The 18,225-nt window shown below is 39.9% G+C and overlaps 2 protein-coding genes across 2 annotated transcripts; both read right to left on the reverse strand.

Annotated features, from left to right (window-relative positions):
• Nucleotides 1-4,405: 4,405 nt before the first annotated feature.
• Nucleotides 4,406-7,765, reverse strand: LOC108433275 (collagenase 3-like). Its single transcript, XM_037547466.1, has 10 exons — nt 7,661-7,765; nt 7,327-7,577; nt 6,900-7,048; nt 5,874-6,002; nt 5,630-5,791; nt 5,400-5,544; nt 5,172-5,305; nt 4,827-4,986; nt 4,647-4,750; nt 4,406-4,554 (listed from the first exon to the last, which is right to left on the reverse strand). Exons 1-10 carry the CDS (start codon nt 7,763-7,765, stop codon nt 4,460-4,462), a joined length of 1,434 nt encoding a protein of 477 aa, XP_037403363.1. The 3' UTR covers nt 4,406-4,459.
• A 5,393-nt stretch (nt 7,766-13,158) lies between these two features.
• LOC119266022 (collagenase 3-like) lies at nt 13,159-16,549 on the reverse strand. Its single transcript, XM_037547500.1, has 10 exons — nt 16,445-16,549; nt 16,108-16,358; nt 15,575-15,723; nt 14,693-14,821; nt 14,441-14,602; nt 14,194-14,329; nt 13,973-14,106; nt 13,578-13,737; nt 13,357-13,460; nt 13,159-13,253 (listed from the first exon to the last, which is right to left on the reverse strand). Exons 1-10 carry the CDS (start codon nt 16,547-16,549, stop codon nt 13,159-13,161), a joined length of 1,425 nt encoding a protein of 474 aa, XP_037403397.1.
• Between the last annotated feature and the right edge of the window lie 1,676 nt (nt 16,550-18,225).

Consider the following 18,225-nt stretch of genomic DNA (forward strand, 5'->3'; position numbering starts at 1 on the left):
TCTGCTGCCATCCAAGCAGCGTCTTTTTCAGGGACGTCCTGCTTATTTCAGCAAGACGATGCCGAGCCACATTCTGCACGTGTTACAACAGCGTGGCTTCGTAGTAAAAGAGTGCGGGTACTAGACTGGCCTGCCTGCAGTCCAGACCGTCTCCCATTGGAAATGTGTGGCGCATTATTAAGCACAAAATACGACAACGGATCCCCCGGACTGCTGAGCAACTGAAGTTGTACATCAAGCAAGAATGGGAAAGAATTCCACCTACAAAGCTTCAACAATTAGTGTCCTCAGTTCCCAAACGCTTATTGAGTGTTGTTAAAAGGAAAGGTGATGTAACACAGTGGTAAACACGCCCCTGTCCCAACTTCTTTGGAACGTGTTGCAGGCATCAAATTCAAAATGAGTGAATATTTGCAAAAAACAATAAAGTTTATTAGTTTGAACATTAAGTATCTTGTATTTGTAGTGTATTCAATTGAATATAGGTTGAAAAGGATTTGCAAATCATTGTATTCTGTTTTTATTTATGTTTTACACAACGTCCCAACTTCATCAGAATTGGGGTTGTAAGTTAACACATCTACAGCACACGTCTACAGCAGGGGTCTTTAATTAAAATTCAATAAGGTCCAGTTAGAGAACAATTCCTCAAGCGAAGGTCCAGAACATCATAATGTCTAACTTGTATCATGAAGTAGCCGAGTAGGAATATCAACATCTTGTACAGTCGACAAATGACTGTCAAATCAAATAAATTACAGTTCAGTCCGATTTCAACAATATTTATTGTAATTTTTCTCTTTTTAGATCACAGCATGTGAAATAACTTCCCTCTGATTTACTTTCTCCTCCGACTGCTGTGTCTCGCCTCGTCCCTCCCCTGTGTGCGCCGCTCACTCGAGTCTCAGAGCTCATCATAATGCACAGATCCGATTGGCTGAGTAGCATCACGTGTGATATTTACAATGCATGTGATAGGTCTGTGAGTCTCCCGGGCCACTAAAGCTATACTGTAAATGCTAGAACAGCTATGCCAATTAAAATAGGACCACCCCATTAAATGAAAGAATTCTCTGTATTTTATCGGTTATAGATCAGATCGCAGTCCACCTATTAGTCACCTCTGTTCTACAGGAAACTTAAATATGGTATTTTTGCAATTTTTAATGCACAATTTATATTTATTTGCTGAATTTATCACATTAGGGAAAAAAAGAAAATGTGTTTAAGCAGGTCTTTTTTCCAATATGTTAAGTTGTGCTTTGAAATGTGCAGCAGTGTGTTCTCTGTAGAGGATGTGTTAACATATTAATTACTTACATTTACATTTTAGAGTCATTGTATATTTATGTAGAATGTGTGTGTCTGTCTGTCTGCCCTGCGATGGCCTGGCGACCTGTCCAGGGTGTATCCTGCCTTTCGCCCAGTGACAGGTGGGATAGGCTCTAGCACCCCCCGCAACCCAGAGGAGAAGTGGCTTAGAAGATGTGTGTTTGTGTATTTATGTATATGTTGAGAGTTTTTAATATACATTTTTATATACAAAAAGGGAATGTCACAATCAGAAAAACATCAAAAAGTGGGGAAGTTGCCTGTGTTGCAAAACTCTTATCGGAGGCACATGTCAGGTTGTCCATATGCATTTCTGTGGTGTCATATATTGTCCATTTTTCCCCCTATTAACAAACACTTTTCATAAACACTCAAAAAATGGTAAGTTGTTTTTTTTCAGTATATGAATGTATCTCACAATTCCCACCTACTGTTCTATAAAAGGAGCTTCAATCTTAAACTAATTTTGTGTTATTGCTTTTTTGCTGGCCATCAGTTGTGTCCTTGTTATACTTGTCATTTTCCATGTCATGATCGTTTATATCTCCAAGGTACAGAACTTTGCATTCTTTGGGACCGGAAAAGCCCAGAATTTCTTTAACCACATTATCAAAATGCAAAAAGAATGCGGTTTGTTACATTTCCAAAAGATGCCTCCTCAGTCCCCCACATCCTCCAACACGGCCGCTGATGAGAAGTTTGTTTATTTCATTGTTTTGATCCTTACAAGATCAAAAAACTATTTGAGCAGGGGTGCCCAAACGTTTGCATAAGAATCTATGTGGAGGAGAATGAAATTCACTTGTGAATCAAAGAATCACTGAATCAGATGTTTGATTCACTGAAATGGCTAAACTGAATCCAACTTCTCATCAATGGTGCCATCTAGTGAATTGACTTCCACACTGCATGGTGAATTTCTCTCTGGATCCCTGCTAACTGCTTAGCTTCATGAAGGAGGTTTCGATAGAAGAGAAGAAAAGAAGTGCATCCTAAAACAGCAGATTTGAGGCAGGATCTTGACGTGTGGAGAAGGTCACCAGAGTGGGAGCAGTAGCCGAGTTTACATGCAGCCTGAGAATCCATTGATAGCTGATGAACAGCTCAATTGCAATAGAATGTGTCCATTTATACAACAGTTAGTTCCGGCCACGCAAGCTGATTGGTCGAGAAGCGTTCTAACAGCGCTGTTGTTTCGCCGTAATATCATGGGTTTTTCACAAAGACTACATCACTCCGCTGAGATGCTGTTGCTAAGCAACAACTTTGACAGCTGTAGGAGATGCTCAAGCCGTATGAATGTTTTTACTTCTTAGTTTGCCACAAACAGAAAAGGGACACTTTTAAGATCACATTTGACTGGCAGATGAGACGACACTAAATTCCCAAACTGTCAGTCGGTCTGTGTGGAGTTGGAGAACAAACTGCCGGTTGAGCAGCAAGTGGGTGGAGCTCATTACTCTGATGTAGCAACAAGCTGCTTGTTAAGCAGCTGTAATTTGGCGGAAGGAAATGCCAACATTAAAATATATTAAACGCTCCATTCACTGCCCAGTTTATTCGTTTCTTACTTTATTTATTTAACTCTTGTATAAAAGCAATAACTGTGACCCTATCTGGACTAAGTGGTCAACGACGATGACGATAATGATGGTGATGATGATAAAAGCAATAGAACACTCAAGGTCATGTGTTACCACTATAACATCACGACTGTGATGATCTATGTCAACCAAATCACAGCTGTTATGATGTTATTTCATGATATCACTCTCCCTCTCATGTACTATTGCTTAAGTATACACCTCAGTCAGAATAATCTAGTCCGATTGAGGCCATTCGGATTACAATTTCTATCCGATTGAACGAGGTGGGCAATCCTGTAAATATTTTGTTAAATAGAAGAATAATAGCCATGTAAACGCATTCCTGTATCTGATTTCATTCCCAATCGGAACGTTTAAGCGCTTCTGCGTCCCGTCATAGCGAAAGTTTATAATGTTCAAAATGGCAGGAGGAAAAACGGCCAACTTTTATTCAAAGTTTATTAAAGCATCAATTTAGTCTCTTCTTGAATGTTATAAACTTTTGAAATAACGCAAACTCACGTGCAGAACGTACCTAAACTTTCCTATAGGGAGTGTAAAGTGCATGTGAAGTACATTTTCCTGAGTCTGCCATCATTTTAAAGTAACTAAAAACACATTCATGGTCCCACATTCAGGGGCAGTCATTGCACTAGGTAGCTGCCTAGGACCCCCACCCCAGTCAGTATGCCACAAAGTAATGTTAGCTAGGTAAGTTTCTCACAGGTCTCACTTTTCGCTACTTGCCTGTTGCCCTTTACACTGTATGTAAATTTCAGGATGAATGGATTAAAAGAAATGGCCCCAAAATTACTTGGAAAAATGTCTGGTTCCATTGAAAAGTTGCATTAAAAGTGTGAAGTTGTCATTTTGGAGATACAAGGTTTTGTGTGTGTGTGTATATATATATATATATATATATGGGACAACATTCCTCTCCCAAAACACCAGCAACTGGTCTCCTCAATTCCCAGACATTTTCAGACTGTTGTTAAATAAGAGGGAGTGCGACACAATGGTAGAAACAGCCCTGTCCCAACTTTTTTGAGAAGCGTTGCTGCCATTGAATTCTAAATGAGTTAGTGTTTTTCATAAAATGGTAAACTGTCTCACTTTCAACATATGATATGTGTTCTGTGTAGTATTGTGAATAAAATATGGGTTTATGAGATTTGCAAATCATTGCATTCTGTTTTTATTTACATTTATTTACATTTTACACAGCATCCTAACTTTTTGGAATTGGGATTGTAGACACAAAGTTGTCTTTGGATTATTTCTTGGCTAAAGCTTCTAATGACAGTGAAATGTGTGGAAATGTGCACAACAGAGTAATATCACAGAACTGCCCATGAGTTGTTTTTTATTAAATATCAAGTCCAAAAATTGTGAATAGTTCCATAAAATAACATATAAAACAACAAGAGCGTGTGAGTACCAAAATATAATTTAAATCAGTTAAATATACTATAAATAAAATATAATGCTAAATCAATTCGGTGCTGCCATGCGCCACTAACATATCATCCAATCCTCAATGATTAGCAGGGCAAGAAGTAGTTGTTATTAAGCACACGTAGGAGTGTTCCGTAGGAGAATTCAAACATGCGTGGTCCGCTGAAGAGGTACGTGAAATCTGGAAAAGGACGTCAGATTTATCAAACAAGCTGGTTTATGTTTGTCCAATTTGACTGGTCAGATTATTTATACTGTTTATTAAATACTGACCCCTGTACTGGAAAGCTGCAGTAACTTTCCCGGTCATTCCTGGGAAGCTGTCTTCCACCCGTTTAGGGTAACCTTTGTCCATCTTCTTTGTGGTCTCATCATAGCTGTGAAATGTTTCCCTTAGTTAGTAACAGTCTATTAAAAAGCTCCTGTATTACCAAATATTCTGGTGTTTCCTACCTGTAGTAACGGTCATTAACAAAGAACAGCGTTTTTCCAGACTCCTGGTCATAAAGAGCGGCACTGATCTTCTTCACTTTAGGGGGCAGGCCTATGCTGCTGAGGGTCTTAGGAAACCCCTTTGCAATATCATAATCGTAGAGAGCCCAGACCTTCTGACCTGAGGGTCAAGACCAGACATCCACATTAATTCTTATGTAGTGAGATTTTGACTGTATCGTGCTAAATATTCCAGAAAAATATCAATCAAAATCCAGTTTAGTCAAAAAAACCATAGCTTTAGGACAAAAACCTCACCACTTATCTATGCTCTCTCATGATCTGCTTAACATTGTTCATTCTTACCTTTAAAGAGGTACACCAGGTCATCTGACGGACTCTCATAAGCAGCATCAATATTATCTGGAGCCTCAGGCCAGAAGCTCTTGATCAGATGTTGCTCAGACTCATAACTTAGCGGTTGTTTACGCCAGAAGAAGCTGAAAAACAGAATTCAGTATCAGGTGGTCAGATCTAAGTCAATTTAGGAGATGAATATGATGTCACAAACATGTTTTTTCTCTCAGTGCTTACGCATTCTTGAAGAACATTATCTCTCCTCGCAGCATCGTAACTGCATCCAGGACCAGGGTATCATCACAAGCATTAGGAGTGACTGGAGGTTTGGGGACAGGCCTCTCAGGTTTATCAGGGTTTGGACCTGTTTTAATTAAGGTTCCTTGTTAATTAATTATTGGAAATGTTTCATTTTCATTAAAAGTTTTCAACTGGTTACTACTCATTTAGACATTTCAGAAGCTTACCATAGAGGGCCTGAATTCCACTGACGTCATCTTGGGGCAGAAGAAAGTTCTCAACATCTCTGAAGCTGTACATCGGATACATCAAAGCACCAGGATCCCTGGAATGATCAAGGCCCAAGGAGTGTCCGAATTCATGGGCAGCCACCAAGAACAGGTTGTACCCTGCAATAGATGGCATACATGCTTTTATATTGTATATTATATTGTGGATGTTTTAGGTTTGATCAAATGTGACCGTTCTCACCTTTAGAAGAAGAGAAGGTAAATGTCTCATCATCATCAAAATGGGCGTCTCCACCAATGGCAGGACTTGGGACAAAGGCATGAGCTAAGAAACCACCTTCTCCTTCAAATGGGGAACCATCACCATGATCTGGAAGAAGAACACGTTTTATTTATTTCTGGGAACCGGAAGACGTGCATTTGTTGTATTTATAGAAAACTGACATTTCGTGTGTTAGCTTTGAAAGTGTTTTTGAACAATAATTTCTGCATCTATTCTTGAATTGTGAAATATTATAGGTGGGCTTTTACATTTACATTCTCCAGTCTACCTCATCAACAAGCACCTTTTTGACAGAATCTGATGCTGTAGTCTTCAGTAACAGGTACCAATATCATGGCCAAAGCTAAGACCAAGACCCAATCCCATTTCACCCCTTGCCGCTACTACTTAGCCCTTATTCCTCCGTTTTATGAGTTCACACCTAGAAGTAGGGTGTCCTGATTTTACTTGAGATAGAGGGGTAGGGTGAAGTTTTTGGGCTACTTGGCCTCAAACAGGTTTTTCTGAGACACACTCAAAACAGAGTGCTATATGATAACTGCTGTATTATCTTAGTTTCATGTCATCTTCTAATCCGCTTATCCTTCTGGGTCGCGGGGGGAGCTGGAGCCTATCCCAGCAGTCATCGAGTGGAAGGCAGGATGCACCCTGAATAGGTCGCGAGTCCATCACAGGTCTTCTTCATAACAAGCATAAAAACTGCTGATGTTTCATTAGCAAGCTAGCTAAATTCCCTGTTTTACCTTAAATGGACCATTGAAGGTGAAACAAACAATAAGCTCATTCTTCTCTTCTTTAAAGCCATATGATTCCCGAAATCTCACTGAGATTTGCTGAACCTTTGCTGAGGTTTGTCCCATTTTTTAGGGAAAGATTTCAACCTTTACCTCTTTATCTCAGTTCCAAGAGGCAAGGTGACACTTGGAAACAGGTTATGAGTAAAAATAAGAAATGGGATTTGGTGGGATGAAGTGGGAGACTGACCTCTGACAGGGAAGGAGATCATGATGTCGGCTACACCGCTGTAAATACGGCTGAACCTGAGGGGAGTAATGTCAGCCCAGACTTTTAAAGCTCTCCCAATAGAGCTGTCCACTTCTTCCTGAGTCATGTCAGAAGTGTAGTTCTCAATCCTGTGGAGAAAACAGCACACAGTATCTTATTCAATCCGTTTACCTTGTGATAAACAGAATGTAGCTGGCAGTTCCATTCAAATTGAAATGTATTTAATGAAGAGAAATCCAGATCCAAGAATGGAGGGGTACTCTGGCATGGATGAACCTTCTAGCATAGATAAGCTAGGGCTAAATCAGTGCTGATGCCGATTTAGACAATAAACAGAGAGAGCGTTTTCTTTTCTAGAAATCCAGGAGCCGACTCTCATCTGAGCCTTCAACAACCTGCTAAGTACCTGTAGGTCAGCTGTTTTTTTGTCCATTTGTAGCTTCCAGTAGCATCATTATAGCCAGCCACATCTGGAACCCCACAGCGAGGCTTCTTCATCACCTCCAGCGTCTCAGCGTCCAGAGTTCCGGTCACTTTCAGCCCAAAAAACTCCTGCATCTCACTCAGCTTCTCACTCATCTCACTGACTGAGTGGTCAGTGGACCGAGCGGACCGCGTGTGCTCCTCTTTCATGTTATACAACTTCTTCAGGTAGTTCTGGTGAAATTGACATGATCTGCCATCAAGAATTGAACTTAACTTGAAACATATTTTAAAGCTGCAGTCATTACATTTCTTACCTTTGCCAGGTCGTCCTCCTCCTTGCCAATATTTGCAGGTACTGGACCTGAGTGAGTCTTGATCACCAGGCCAATGAGAATGCAGAGCTGATAGAAAGCCTTCATCTTAGTTGTCCTTCAGAACTGTTCTTGTTCAAGTTTTGCTGTCTGCTTTTATATGATAAAGGATAAAACCTTGAGCAACACTTTGAGTCATACAATTAAGAAAGATAAGGACGCCAGGTGACTGTTTGCCATCAGGCCCACATCAAGACCTGTCTGAGCCCCTGTAAAATTCTTGTGAACAGGACCCACCCAAATAGCTACATACATTTTGTGCCCCTGCCTGATCTGTGCCAGGAATCTTTTTTATGATTGTGCTTTGTGTGAGTGTGGGAAAGCCTTTTTGTCTGATTTATGGTAGCATTTGCATATTGTATACAGGCAGATCACTACATAGGAATGCCATACAGAGGGGGGTGGAAAGCCTGAGTATGAGATGACCTATACATGTATAGTTTCACAGTTCAGTTTGCCCAGTGGTGAATCATCGCCCCGAGCCCTCTTCAATGACTTCTCTGAAGGCTCAATATGTTTGAGTAAAAAAGGATAAAAGTCATTTATTTTATTTGAAGTGGTTCAGTCTGACATCACATTGCAATCGTGCAATTGCCCCAGACTCTCTAAGGTATTCTAGCTGGCACTGGTATGTCAGGACTATATGCCTGAGTGTATCATGAGCGTTTGGTGTGCAAGCAGTATCAAGGTATTTTTGTTGAAACGATAGAATCTCTGATATTAACAACACATACACTCTGATATTAACAATACCCCTTTCAAGAAGGAAAAACTAGATACTGTGAGAAAAAGGCCACTACCACTTCACCGTGAGCTTCTTACTCAGGCAGCGCAACGGTATGTTCATCATTTTAAGTGATCAACTGGGAGCCTTCTAACTATTCCAGTTTCAACTGCTTCTGTGAAAAGGACGTTTTCTGCATTCAAACGTATTAAGACCTATGTGTTTAGTACACATTAGTACCCGATTATCTGCACTGGCTTTAGTCGCTGTTGAAAAGCCACTTCTTTTGGAATGGAAAGTCAAGAAGCAGCTTGATAATCGAGTCAAAGAACAGCTCTGGTGATTGAACTCTGTTTTTACTGCTGGCACTGTGACAGGACTGCTAGATAGATAATTAACAGTTCTGAAAGACTGTTGAACTACTAATGATTTGTTGACACCTGGGCAAGGTCTTTGCTCTTTGTGTGTAAGTATGACTGTAAATGATGCAGCATTTAGTCTTTGATTCGTTAATGTGGCAGTAGTTGTGCATATTACACGCCACTAATGTTACAATTGTATGCAAGTATCTTTACAGTGCGGTGATTTTAATTTGCCCAGTGAAGGCCAAAACCCAATAAGTACAGTCCACCACTGAGTTTGTCTTACAAAGGGGTAAAGATTTGGTCATTTATGAAAGATGTGATAAGCTAGTATGAATATTAAACCATCCCATGTTGTCAAACAGCATCAAATGAAAACTCTTTGCTAACAAAAACACATTTGCCGCTAACATTGACTTTCTCTGTATTCATGGCTGCTGCTGATTTAAGATCAAAAGAATTTGAAGTGTCTCTGCAGTTTGAGTTTTAGTGGCCTCCGGTTTTAAACTGTAGTGTTACAGGCACATTGCGAATTGAAGCTGGGTGAGTTTGCTGTATATCCAGCACCAATGAATGTAATGTTGAACACCATGAAACTATGTATACTGTAATTCTTCTATGCATTGTGTTTGAAATACAGCTATTACGAAGTTGTCTGGTTCCTTTCATCTGTGACTTTATAATGTATGTTGTCTAGGATAATATTATATTATATATTATAGCCTAATATATATATATATATAAAATCGCGTAATCATGGCCCAATATGTGGAATATTATAATAAAAGTTCATTATACATTATATTGAGCCCAGAATTTTTCTTTTTTTTTTACGTTAAGGAAACTTCATACCAGTGTGCCAAGCTTGTCCTAAATAGATAGACTACACTGAGTGTGGTTTGGTATTTTCTGGTATTCACAAACCTTCCCTGAAAAAGACGTCATCTGGATGGCTGCATATGTTGCTTCAAAACCTACATATGTCCTTCAGCATTAATAGTGCCTTCATAGATGTGAAAGTCACCCATATCTTGTGCACTAGTGCACCCCCATACCGTCATGGATACTAGCTTTTGAACTGTGCACTGATAACAAGCTGGATGGTCCCTCTCCTTTTTAGCCAGGAGGATGCGCCATCTATGATTTCCAAAAAAGTCAGACGGTCATACCACAGGATACTTTTCCACTTCTTGTCAGTCCATCTTAAAATAGCTCGGGCCCAGAGAAAGTGTTTCTTGATCTTGTTTGTGTATGGTTTCTTTGTTGCATAGTAGAGTTTTAACTTCCACTTGTGGGTGCAGCAACGAAATGTGTTCACAGACAATGTTTTCGGAAGTGATCCTGAGTCTATGCAGTGACTTCTACTACCGAATCTTGTCTGTTTTAATGCAGTGCTGTCTGAAGGCCCAAAGATCACAGCCCTCCGCTACTTGTCCCTGGCATGCAGAGATTTCTCAGGATTTTCAGTGTCTTCTGACGTCATGTACCATAGATAATGAAATCCCCAAGTTCTCTGCTATTTTACACTCCTCTTCCTGTCAAGCCTAATAACACCCCTGTGATAAAATTGCAGTAACACATGGCCTAAAGTGGCTTATTACACAGTGGCTTATAATTATACTACTTTTACTGCTCCTTCCCCAACTAATCCTACTACTCCTACTACTACAACTACTAATAATAATAATAAAAATAATACATTTAATAATAACAATTGTTAATAAACATTGACTGAGATTCATTAAAATGAATGTATGCAGCATGTTTAAATTCTAAGTTGGACAAAAAAAACACTGAACACTTTTTCCCCTGCATTTTCTCAACCAGTGCACCTTCCATGAACACCACCTGATTATTGGCTCCAAATAATTTGAGTTTGCTCTAAGGAATCTTATTTAGTATGGTACATTGACTCTTTTCTGTGGTTTTTGGTAAAGTGTCATTGGGCAGCTTTCTTAAGCAACACAACTGATCTGATTTCCATGCTCCTAACAATTTAGGTTTCCACGCTTCCAAAAGAAGCCCACCCTTTGCTGGTCTGAACTTGTCTATTTTCTGCAAAAGTCGAGCCATATATGCTTCAAGTCTTCACTCAAACCAGACAATGATTAAGAGCTTTTCATGATTTTCCATCGAAAAGTGATGGCAGTAGAAGAGCCGTAGAGCCGCATGCTGCCGACCCCTGAACTAGCGATGTTCACACCAAAATCAGAGAGCCTCTGCTTTAAGATCTGTATGCTGATGAAATCTGGACTGACATATAATAATAAAACCTATGAATCATCTACTATCTGAGCCATCTGCAAGTATTTAGTAAGTGTATTAACCAAGGTAGGTGTGGCACCTGCAGTGCTCTTCCCCTGCCTGTAGGCCAGGGGTCTTAATCCAAATGTTAAGAAAAGCCATTCTGTCCTTTTAAGAAAAGTCTTACCGCCTCAGGAGCCACAACACTTTATGTTCATTTTACCATCTTGGCTGTAAATATGTCTCAGTATGTAATAGTATTACTATGTAATGTACTAGTAAAGTCCATAATACTCAATAAATATAACATAAATGAAAACACAGATTTTTTCTGCTTTAATCTTTAGCTCAGCTACTGCTTTTCTCACATCTCTGGCAGGAAAACTTTCCTCAAAAGTGAGAGAGTTTCTTGTAAAATGTCTCTCAAAATTTGATGTTTTATGAGGCTGAAGTCAGTTTCTTATTGACAGCTTCTCATTCAAAATTTCCGATCCACCTTAAATGGCATCAGAATGTGACAGCCGCACCATTTAAGGTGGAAGATGAGTACAACTTTGGAATGTTTTAGTGTTTGACAGTTTCTCGTTGCAGACTAAATGTATCTGGAAACAGGTTGAATGTTTATATATGTAAATTTTTCCATCCGTCTCCAGATTATCAATGTTCGTCTTAAATCTTTCTCATTGCCTTTCCGTTAGCTACCAGCTAGGCGAATATATATATTACACATGAAACAAGCCCAACAATGGTCAATGGTCTATAATGAATGAAAGCCTTTATGTAATAAGATATATGGAATAATTTGGCTTGTATAATGAGTGTATACACATACACATTATATAGTGATTTCCCCAGTGATGCAAGACAAGGCTTTTAATTTCCGTTCAATACTTTTCTTATAGACACACTACCCTATTTCAAGGCACAAGTTCAAACTTCTGATCAGCCTCTTTGACTCACTTGTTCCATTTCTACTCTCTATAGTATTCCAGCTTCATACTGCACAAAATATTGGTATATAGTATCAACTCAACTCCATCCTCTAGAGCTGACGTCTCAAACCAGTGTTTGTTCTAGCATCTTACTTACCTGCCATATTACCCCACTGATCTGACTGTTACCCCACTTATCTGCCATATTCCCCCCACTTATCTGACTGTTATCCAACTTACCTGCCATATTACCCCACTTATCTGACTGTTACCCCACTTACCTGCCATATTACCCCACTTATCTGACTGTTACCCCACTTACCTGCCATATTACCCCACTTATCTGACTGTTACCATACTTACCTGCCATATTACCCCACTTATCTGACTGTTATCCAACTTACCTGCCATATTACCCCACTTATCTGACTGTTACCCCACTTACCTGCAATATTACCCCACTTATCTGACTGTTACCCCACTTACCTGCAATATTACCCCACTTATCTGACTGTTACCATACTTACCTGCCATATTACCCCACTTATCTGACTGTTACCCCACTTACCTGCCATATTACCCTACTTATTTGACTGTTACCTCACTGATCCCTTTCTCTCCCACTATACACCCTTTCACTGCTGCTGCACTCAGCACTTTAGCTTTAGACTCAGACTTTATTTACTAGTTTTTGCATATATCCACGTTGTAAAGGAAACAATGCACAATTCAACTGTTTGCGCTCCAAAACTGGTGGAAACAGTCCTTTGTGGCTTTTGTAAAAGTGGGTTAAGATCATAATGTGATATGCTCTGTTCTGTCCGCAACAAATTGGATGGTTGTTCCTGATGGTTCTTTTGTTTAATAGTTTGTTTTGTTTGTTAGTTTCCGGTGACATTTGGAAATATGCATGACACAATAATCTCACAGTATTTTTGCATCGTCCATGAAAATTTTATTAAAATTACAAAATGTAACACAGAGTTATAAATATTAAAAGGACAGGAAAAAAAGAGGGCCACTAAAAAACAGAAAACCAATAATTAAACTGTTAAAAATTATTTAAAGCTTTTAAATTACATATATTACTGTATAATTTACTCTGTTATTTACTCTATAATTTAGAAGTTCTTACAGCTCTACTGCACCACTGCCTGCGTGGTGTATAACCCTGAATGATTAGCACGGTAATAAGTAGCTGTTATAAGTCACTTGTAGGAGTCGTCCGTAGCCGAACTCAAACACGAGTGGTCCGCTGATGAGGTAGGTGAAATCTGAAAAAGATGGAGTACAAGACGTCAGAATCATCAAACAACGTCGTTTATTTGAGTCCAATTTGATGAGTCAGATCATTCAAGAGTTTTGCTAAATACTGACCCCTGTACTGGAAAGCTGCAGTAACTTTCCCGGTCATTCCCGGGAAGCGTTCTTCCACCCATTTAGGGTAACCTTTGTCCATCGTCTTCGTGGTCTCATCATAGCTGTGAAATGTTTTGATTAATTATTAAGAGTTTATGAAAAAGCTCCTTTATTTTCTTCACATAACGTTCTTATATTACCTGCCTGAAGTAATTACCAAACATTCTGGTGTTTCCTACCTGTAGTAACGTTTATTAACGAAGAACAGCGTCTTTCCAGTCTCCCGGTCATAAAGGGCGGCGCTGATCTTCTTCACTTTACGGGGCAGGCCCATGCTGCTGAGGGTCTTGGGAAACCCCTGTACAATATCGTAACCATTCACAGCCCAGACCTTCTGACCTGAGGATCAAGACCAGGCATCCACATTAATTCTCAGTCATTATATGAGTACATGTCACTTATGTGTATACAACAGCTGATTTAATAGTACGTCATACCACATTGAATAAAAGCACTAGAACACTCAAGGCTGTGTGCCACCTGACCTACACTGGCAGCAAATTGTAGCCGGTGTGTCTCTCTGCATAACACACACTCTATTCTATGGTCTACTGTTTAGTTAAAGCTGTGTTACCTTTAAAGAGGTACACCAAGTAATTCAATGGGCTCTCATAAGCAGCGTCGATATTATCTGGAGCCTCAGGCCATAAGCTCTTGATCAGACGTTGCTCAGGCTCAGAACTCTGTGGGTGATTACGCCAGTAAAAGCTGAAAAATAAAATTCAGTATCAGACGGTCAAACCTGACTCATTTCAGGAGCTTAAATTATTGTCCAAAACTTGTCTCAGTGCGTACCCTTTACTGAAGAACATCATCTCTCCACGGAACATCGTAACTGCATCCAGGACCAGTTTAGGGTCGCAGGCATTAGGGGTGACTGGAGGTGTGGGGACAGGCTTCTCAGGGTCCACAGGTTTATCAGGGTTTGGACCTGTTTTAATTAAGTTATTAATTATTGGACAATTGCATTCCTTTTGGTTCTAAGTTCTCGATGTTTCTAACACAGTTGATTACTATTTAATTAGCAATTTCAGAAGCTCACCATAGACAGCCTGAATTCTACTGATGTCGTCTTGGGGCAGAAGAAATTTCTTCACATCTCTGAAGCTGTACATGGAGAACATCAGAGCACCAGGATCACTGGAATGATCAAGGCCCAAGGAGTGTCCGAATTCATGGGCAGCCACCAGGAACAGGTTGTAGCCTGCAGAAGACCAATAGATGGCATGCATGCTTTTGAACTGTATATTGCATTGTGAATGTTTTAGGTTTGATCAAATGGGACCGTTCTCACCTTTAGAAGAAGAGAAGGTAAATGTCTCATCATCATCAAAATGGGTATCTCCACCAATGCCAGGAGCAGGGGCAAAGGCATGAGCCAGGATACCATTTGGTCCATCGAATGGAGACCTATCGCCATGATCTGGAAACAAGAAACATCTGCTTATTTTTGCTGAAGCTGAAGACGAGTGTTTAGTGTTTTAAGTGAAAATCAGATAATTAACTCGTGGCTACCACATAGTAAGTCATGGGAACAAGGTAAGTCATAATAATTAATTAAGTCAGACTTAACAAGATAATTAAGTCATAACCATGAGTCATGGAGACGTGGAGATGAGATAATTTAGTCATTGTTCTGACTTAAACTGTGGCAATTAAGTCATGGCTCTGACTGTGTAAGGCATTGGGATGAGATAACTAGGTCAAAGCCACGGCTCAGTAAGGCACGGAAATGATATAATGAAGTTCTGGCCATGGCTTATTAAGGTGGGAGAATGAGATAATGAAGATGATTAAGTTGTGGACATTCTCATGTCTTTTTTAAGAGCGAGTGTCAACATCCTGTCTCAACAACATCTACATCTTGCCTTGAATTGTGGAAGACAGTGAGGATGATGTAACTGTCTACACTAAACACGGGACTGAAATCTCCCTTCTGAGAGGAACGTAAGCTTATCAGCCACTAATTGTCAGTGTTGTTTTAGATTTTAGTGTCTGGTTTTTATCATTTCTACCCTGTCGACAAGAACCTGTTGAACAGAGCTGTCCACTGTCCTGCAGCAAGCTACTGGAAAGAATAACCTTGTCAAGAAATGGGTTCTATCTAAACAGTAAGGGGTACCAATATTAATGCTGACTCTTCAGAGGAGATTACTAGATGAAGCTGGAGACTGACCTCCGACAACGAAGGAGATCATGATATCGGCTTCACCGCTGTAAATGCGGGTGAACCTGAGGGGAGTGACGTCAGCCCAGACTTGGAAAGCTCTCTTAATGGAATGGTCCACTTCAGCCTGAGACATGTCAGGAGTGTAGTTCTCAATCCTGTGGAGAAAACACCATAAATCTTATCTTCACTGACCACTATTTACTTCTACCAGTTGAAATTGTTTTTGAGTTATTCAGCAGAACTCATAAATCTGGATCCAAGAAACACTGTAGCCTAACTTTTCTTGAGTTAGTGAGGATAGGCTAGAGCAGGGGTGTGAAACTGTGTCCCTTCCAGGCTACAGCTCTGCAGATTTTAGCACTCTTGTTGAATCTATTAGAGGAGGGAAAACTCTGATCTTCGCCCAGAAGGAACGCAGTTTGATACCCCTAAGCTAAAGAGTTTAAAGACACACTAGAGTTAAGAAGCAGACATCAATAGGATTCTTGCATGATACACAATGAGAGGAAGCTCTGGGCGCTTTACAAGGGCTAACATACCTGTAGGTCAGCTCGTTTTTAGTCCATCTGTAGCTTCCAGAAGCATCGACATACGCAGCCACATCTGGAACCCCACAGCGAGGCTTATGCATCACTTCCAGTGTCTCAGTGTCCAGAGTTCCGGTCACTTTCAGCCTGAAAAACTCCTGCATCTCCTTCAGCTTCTCACTCATCTCACTGACTGAGTGGTCAGTGGACCGAGCGGACCGCGTGTGCTCCTCTTTCATGTTGTAAAACTTCTTCAGGTAATTCTGGTGAAATTAACATGAGCTGCAGTTAGAAATCTGACTGAGTCAAAGCCAGTGCATTTCTGAGCTGCAGGAGTTACAGTTCTTACCTTTGCCAGGTCTTCGTCCTCTTCACCAATAGAGGGTGGTACTGGACCTGAGTGAGTCTTGATCACCAGGCCGATGAGAACGCAGAGCTGGTAGAACGCCTTCATGTTGCTGCTCTTTCTAGAAACTGATGCTGTTTGGAGTTCAGTGCCTGATTTTATACAATCAAAGACAAAAGACTGAGCAACACTTTGAGTCATACAGTAATGAAAAATGAGGAAGGAAGTCTGAGATCACTGGCGTAAATTCCTTTTAATATTCTACGATAACTGAGCAACAGGCTTCAGTTTTTTTTACTGACAATATTTACATAGCAGTCGGGATCCCTTGTGTGTTTGATCATTAATAGATCATACGTATATAAATATTTTTGAAGTGTTTTATCCAAAAAAGGATCAAATTTTACAGGCTAGGAATCACTAAACAAATGATTTATTTTTTACATCATGCCTACGACGCCCACAACAGGAATATTTTACTACGTCTACAAATATTTTATATTTATATTCATGCAACCCCAATTCCAATTGTGAGTAAAATGTAAATAAATGTAAATAAAAACAGAAAGCAGTGATTTTCAAATCCCATAAGCCCAAATTTTATTCACAATAGAACATAGAGCACATATCAGATGTTGAAACTGAGACATTTTACCATTTCATAAAAAACATTAACTCATTTAGAACTTGACGGCAGCAACGCATCTCAAAAAAGTTCAGACAGGGTCGTAACTACCATTCTGTCCCCTCTTCTTTAACAGCAGTCTGTAAACGTCTGGGAAGTAAAGAGACTAATTTAGGAGAGGAATGCTGTCTCATTCTTGTCTGATATAGATTTCCAGAATTATGTAAGGCCTTCCCTGAAAGAGACGTTGTCTGGATGGGAGCACAAGTTGTTCTGAAACCTCTACATACTGTTCAACATTGATAGAGGCTTTCCAGATGTGTAAGCTGCCCACGCCATAGACACTAATGCCACCCCAGACCATCAGAGACGCAGGCTTTTCAACTGTGTGCTGATAACAAGCTGGATGGTCCCTCTCCTCATTTTAAATGAGCTTTGACCCAGAGAAGATGGCAGCGTTTCTGCATTGTGTTGACATACGGCTTCTTCGTTGCATGATACAGTTTTAACTTGAATTTGTGGATTGTAGGGTGAACTGTGTCCAAAACAAATTATTTCTGGATGTGTTCCTGAGCCCGTGGAGTGATTTCCAGTACAGAATCATGCCTGCATTTACTGTAGTGCCCCTCAGAGCCGGAAGATCACAAGCATCCAATACTGACCCTCTGCCGTGTCCCTTGAGTGCAGGGATTTCTCCAGGTTCTCTGAATCTTTTGATCATATTATGTATTGTAGATGGCGGGATTTCTAAAGTCTTTACAATTTTACATTGAGGAACATTTTTTCACAGATTGGTGAACCTCTGCCCATCTTTGCTTCTGAGAGACACTGTATCTCTAAAATGCTCTTATAATGCTTTTATACCTTCAGCTGTTTTCTATGGGTACTGTTAACTTTTCCAGCCTTTTTTTCCTTGTCCCAACTTTTTTGAGATGCATTGCTGTCATCAAGTTTTAAATGAGTTAGTGTTTTTCATGAAATGGTAAAATGTCTCAGTTTCAACATCTGATATGTGCTCTATGTTCTATTGTGAGTAAAATAAAAATGTGAGTTTATGACTTTTTCATATCATTGTATTCTGTTTTAATCCACATTTATTTCTATTTTACACAGCGTCCCAAATACTTTGGAATTGGGGTATTTAGAGAAAGATTAATTA

The sequence above is a fragment of the Pygocentrus nattereri genome, chromosome 18 (assembly GCF_015220715.1).
Source record: "Pygocentrus nattereri isolate fPygNat1 chromosome 18, fPygNat1.pri, whole genome shotgun sequence".
In the NCBI taxonomy this organism is placed as follows: Eukaryota; Metazoa; Chordata; class Actinopteri; order Characiformes; family Serrasalmidae; genus Pygocentrus; species Pygocentrus nattereri.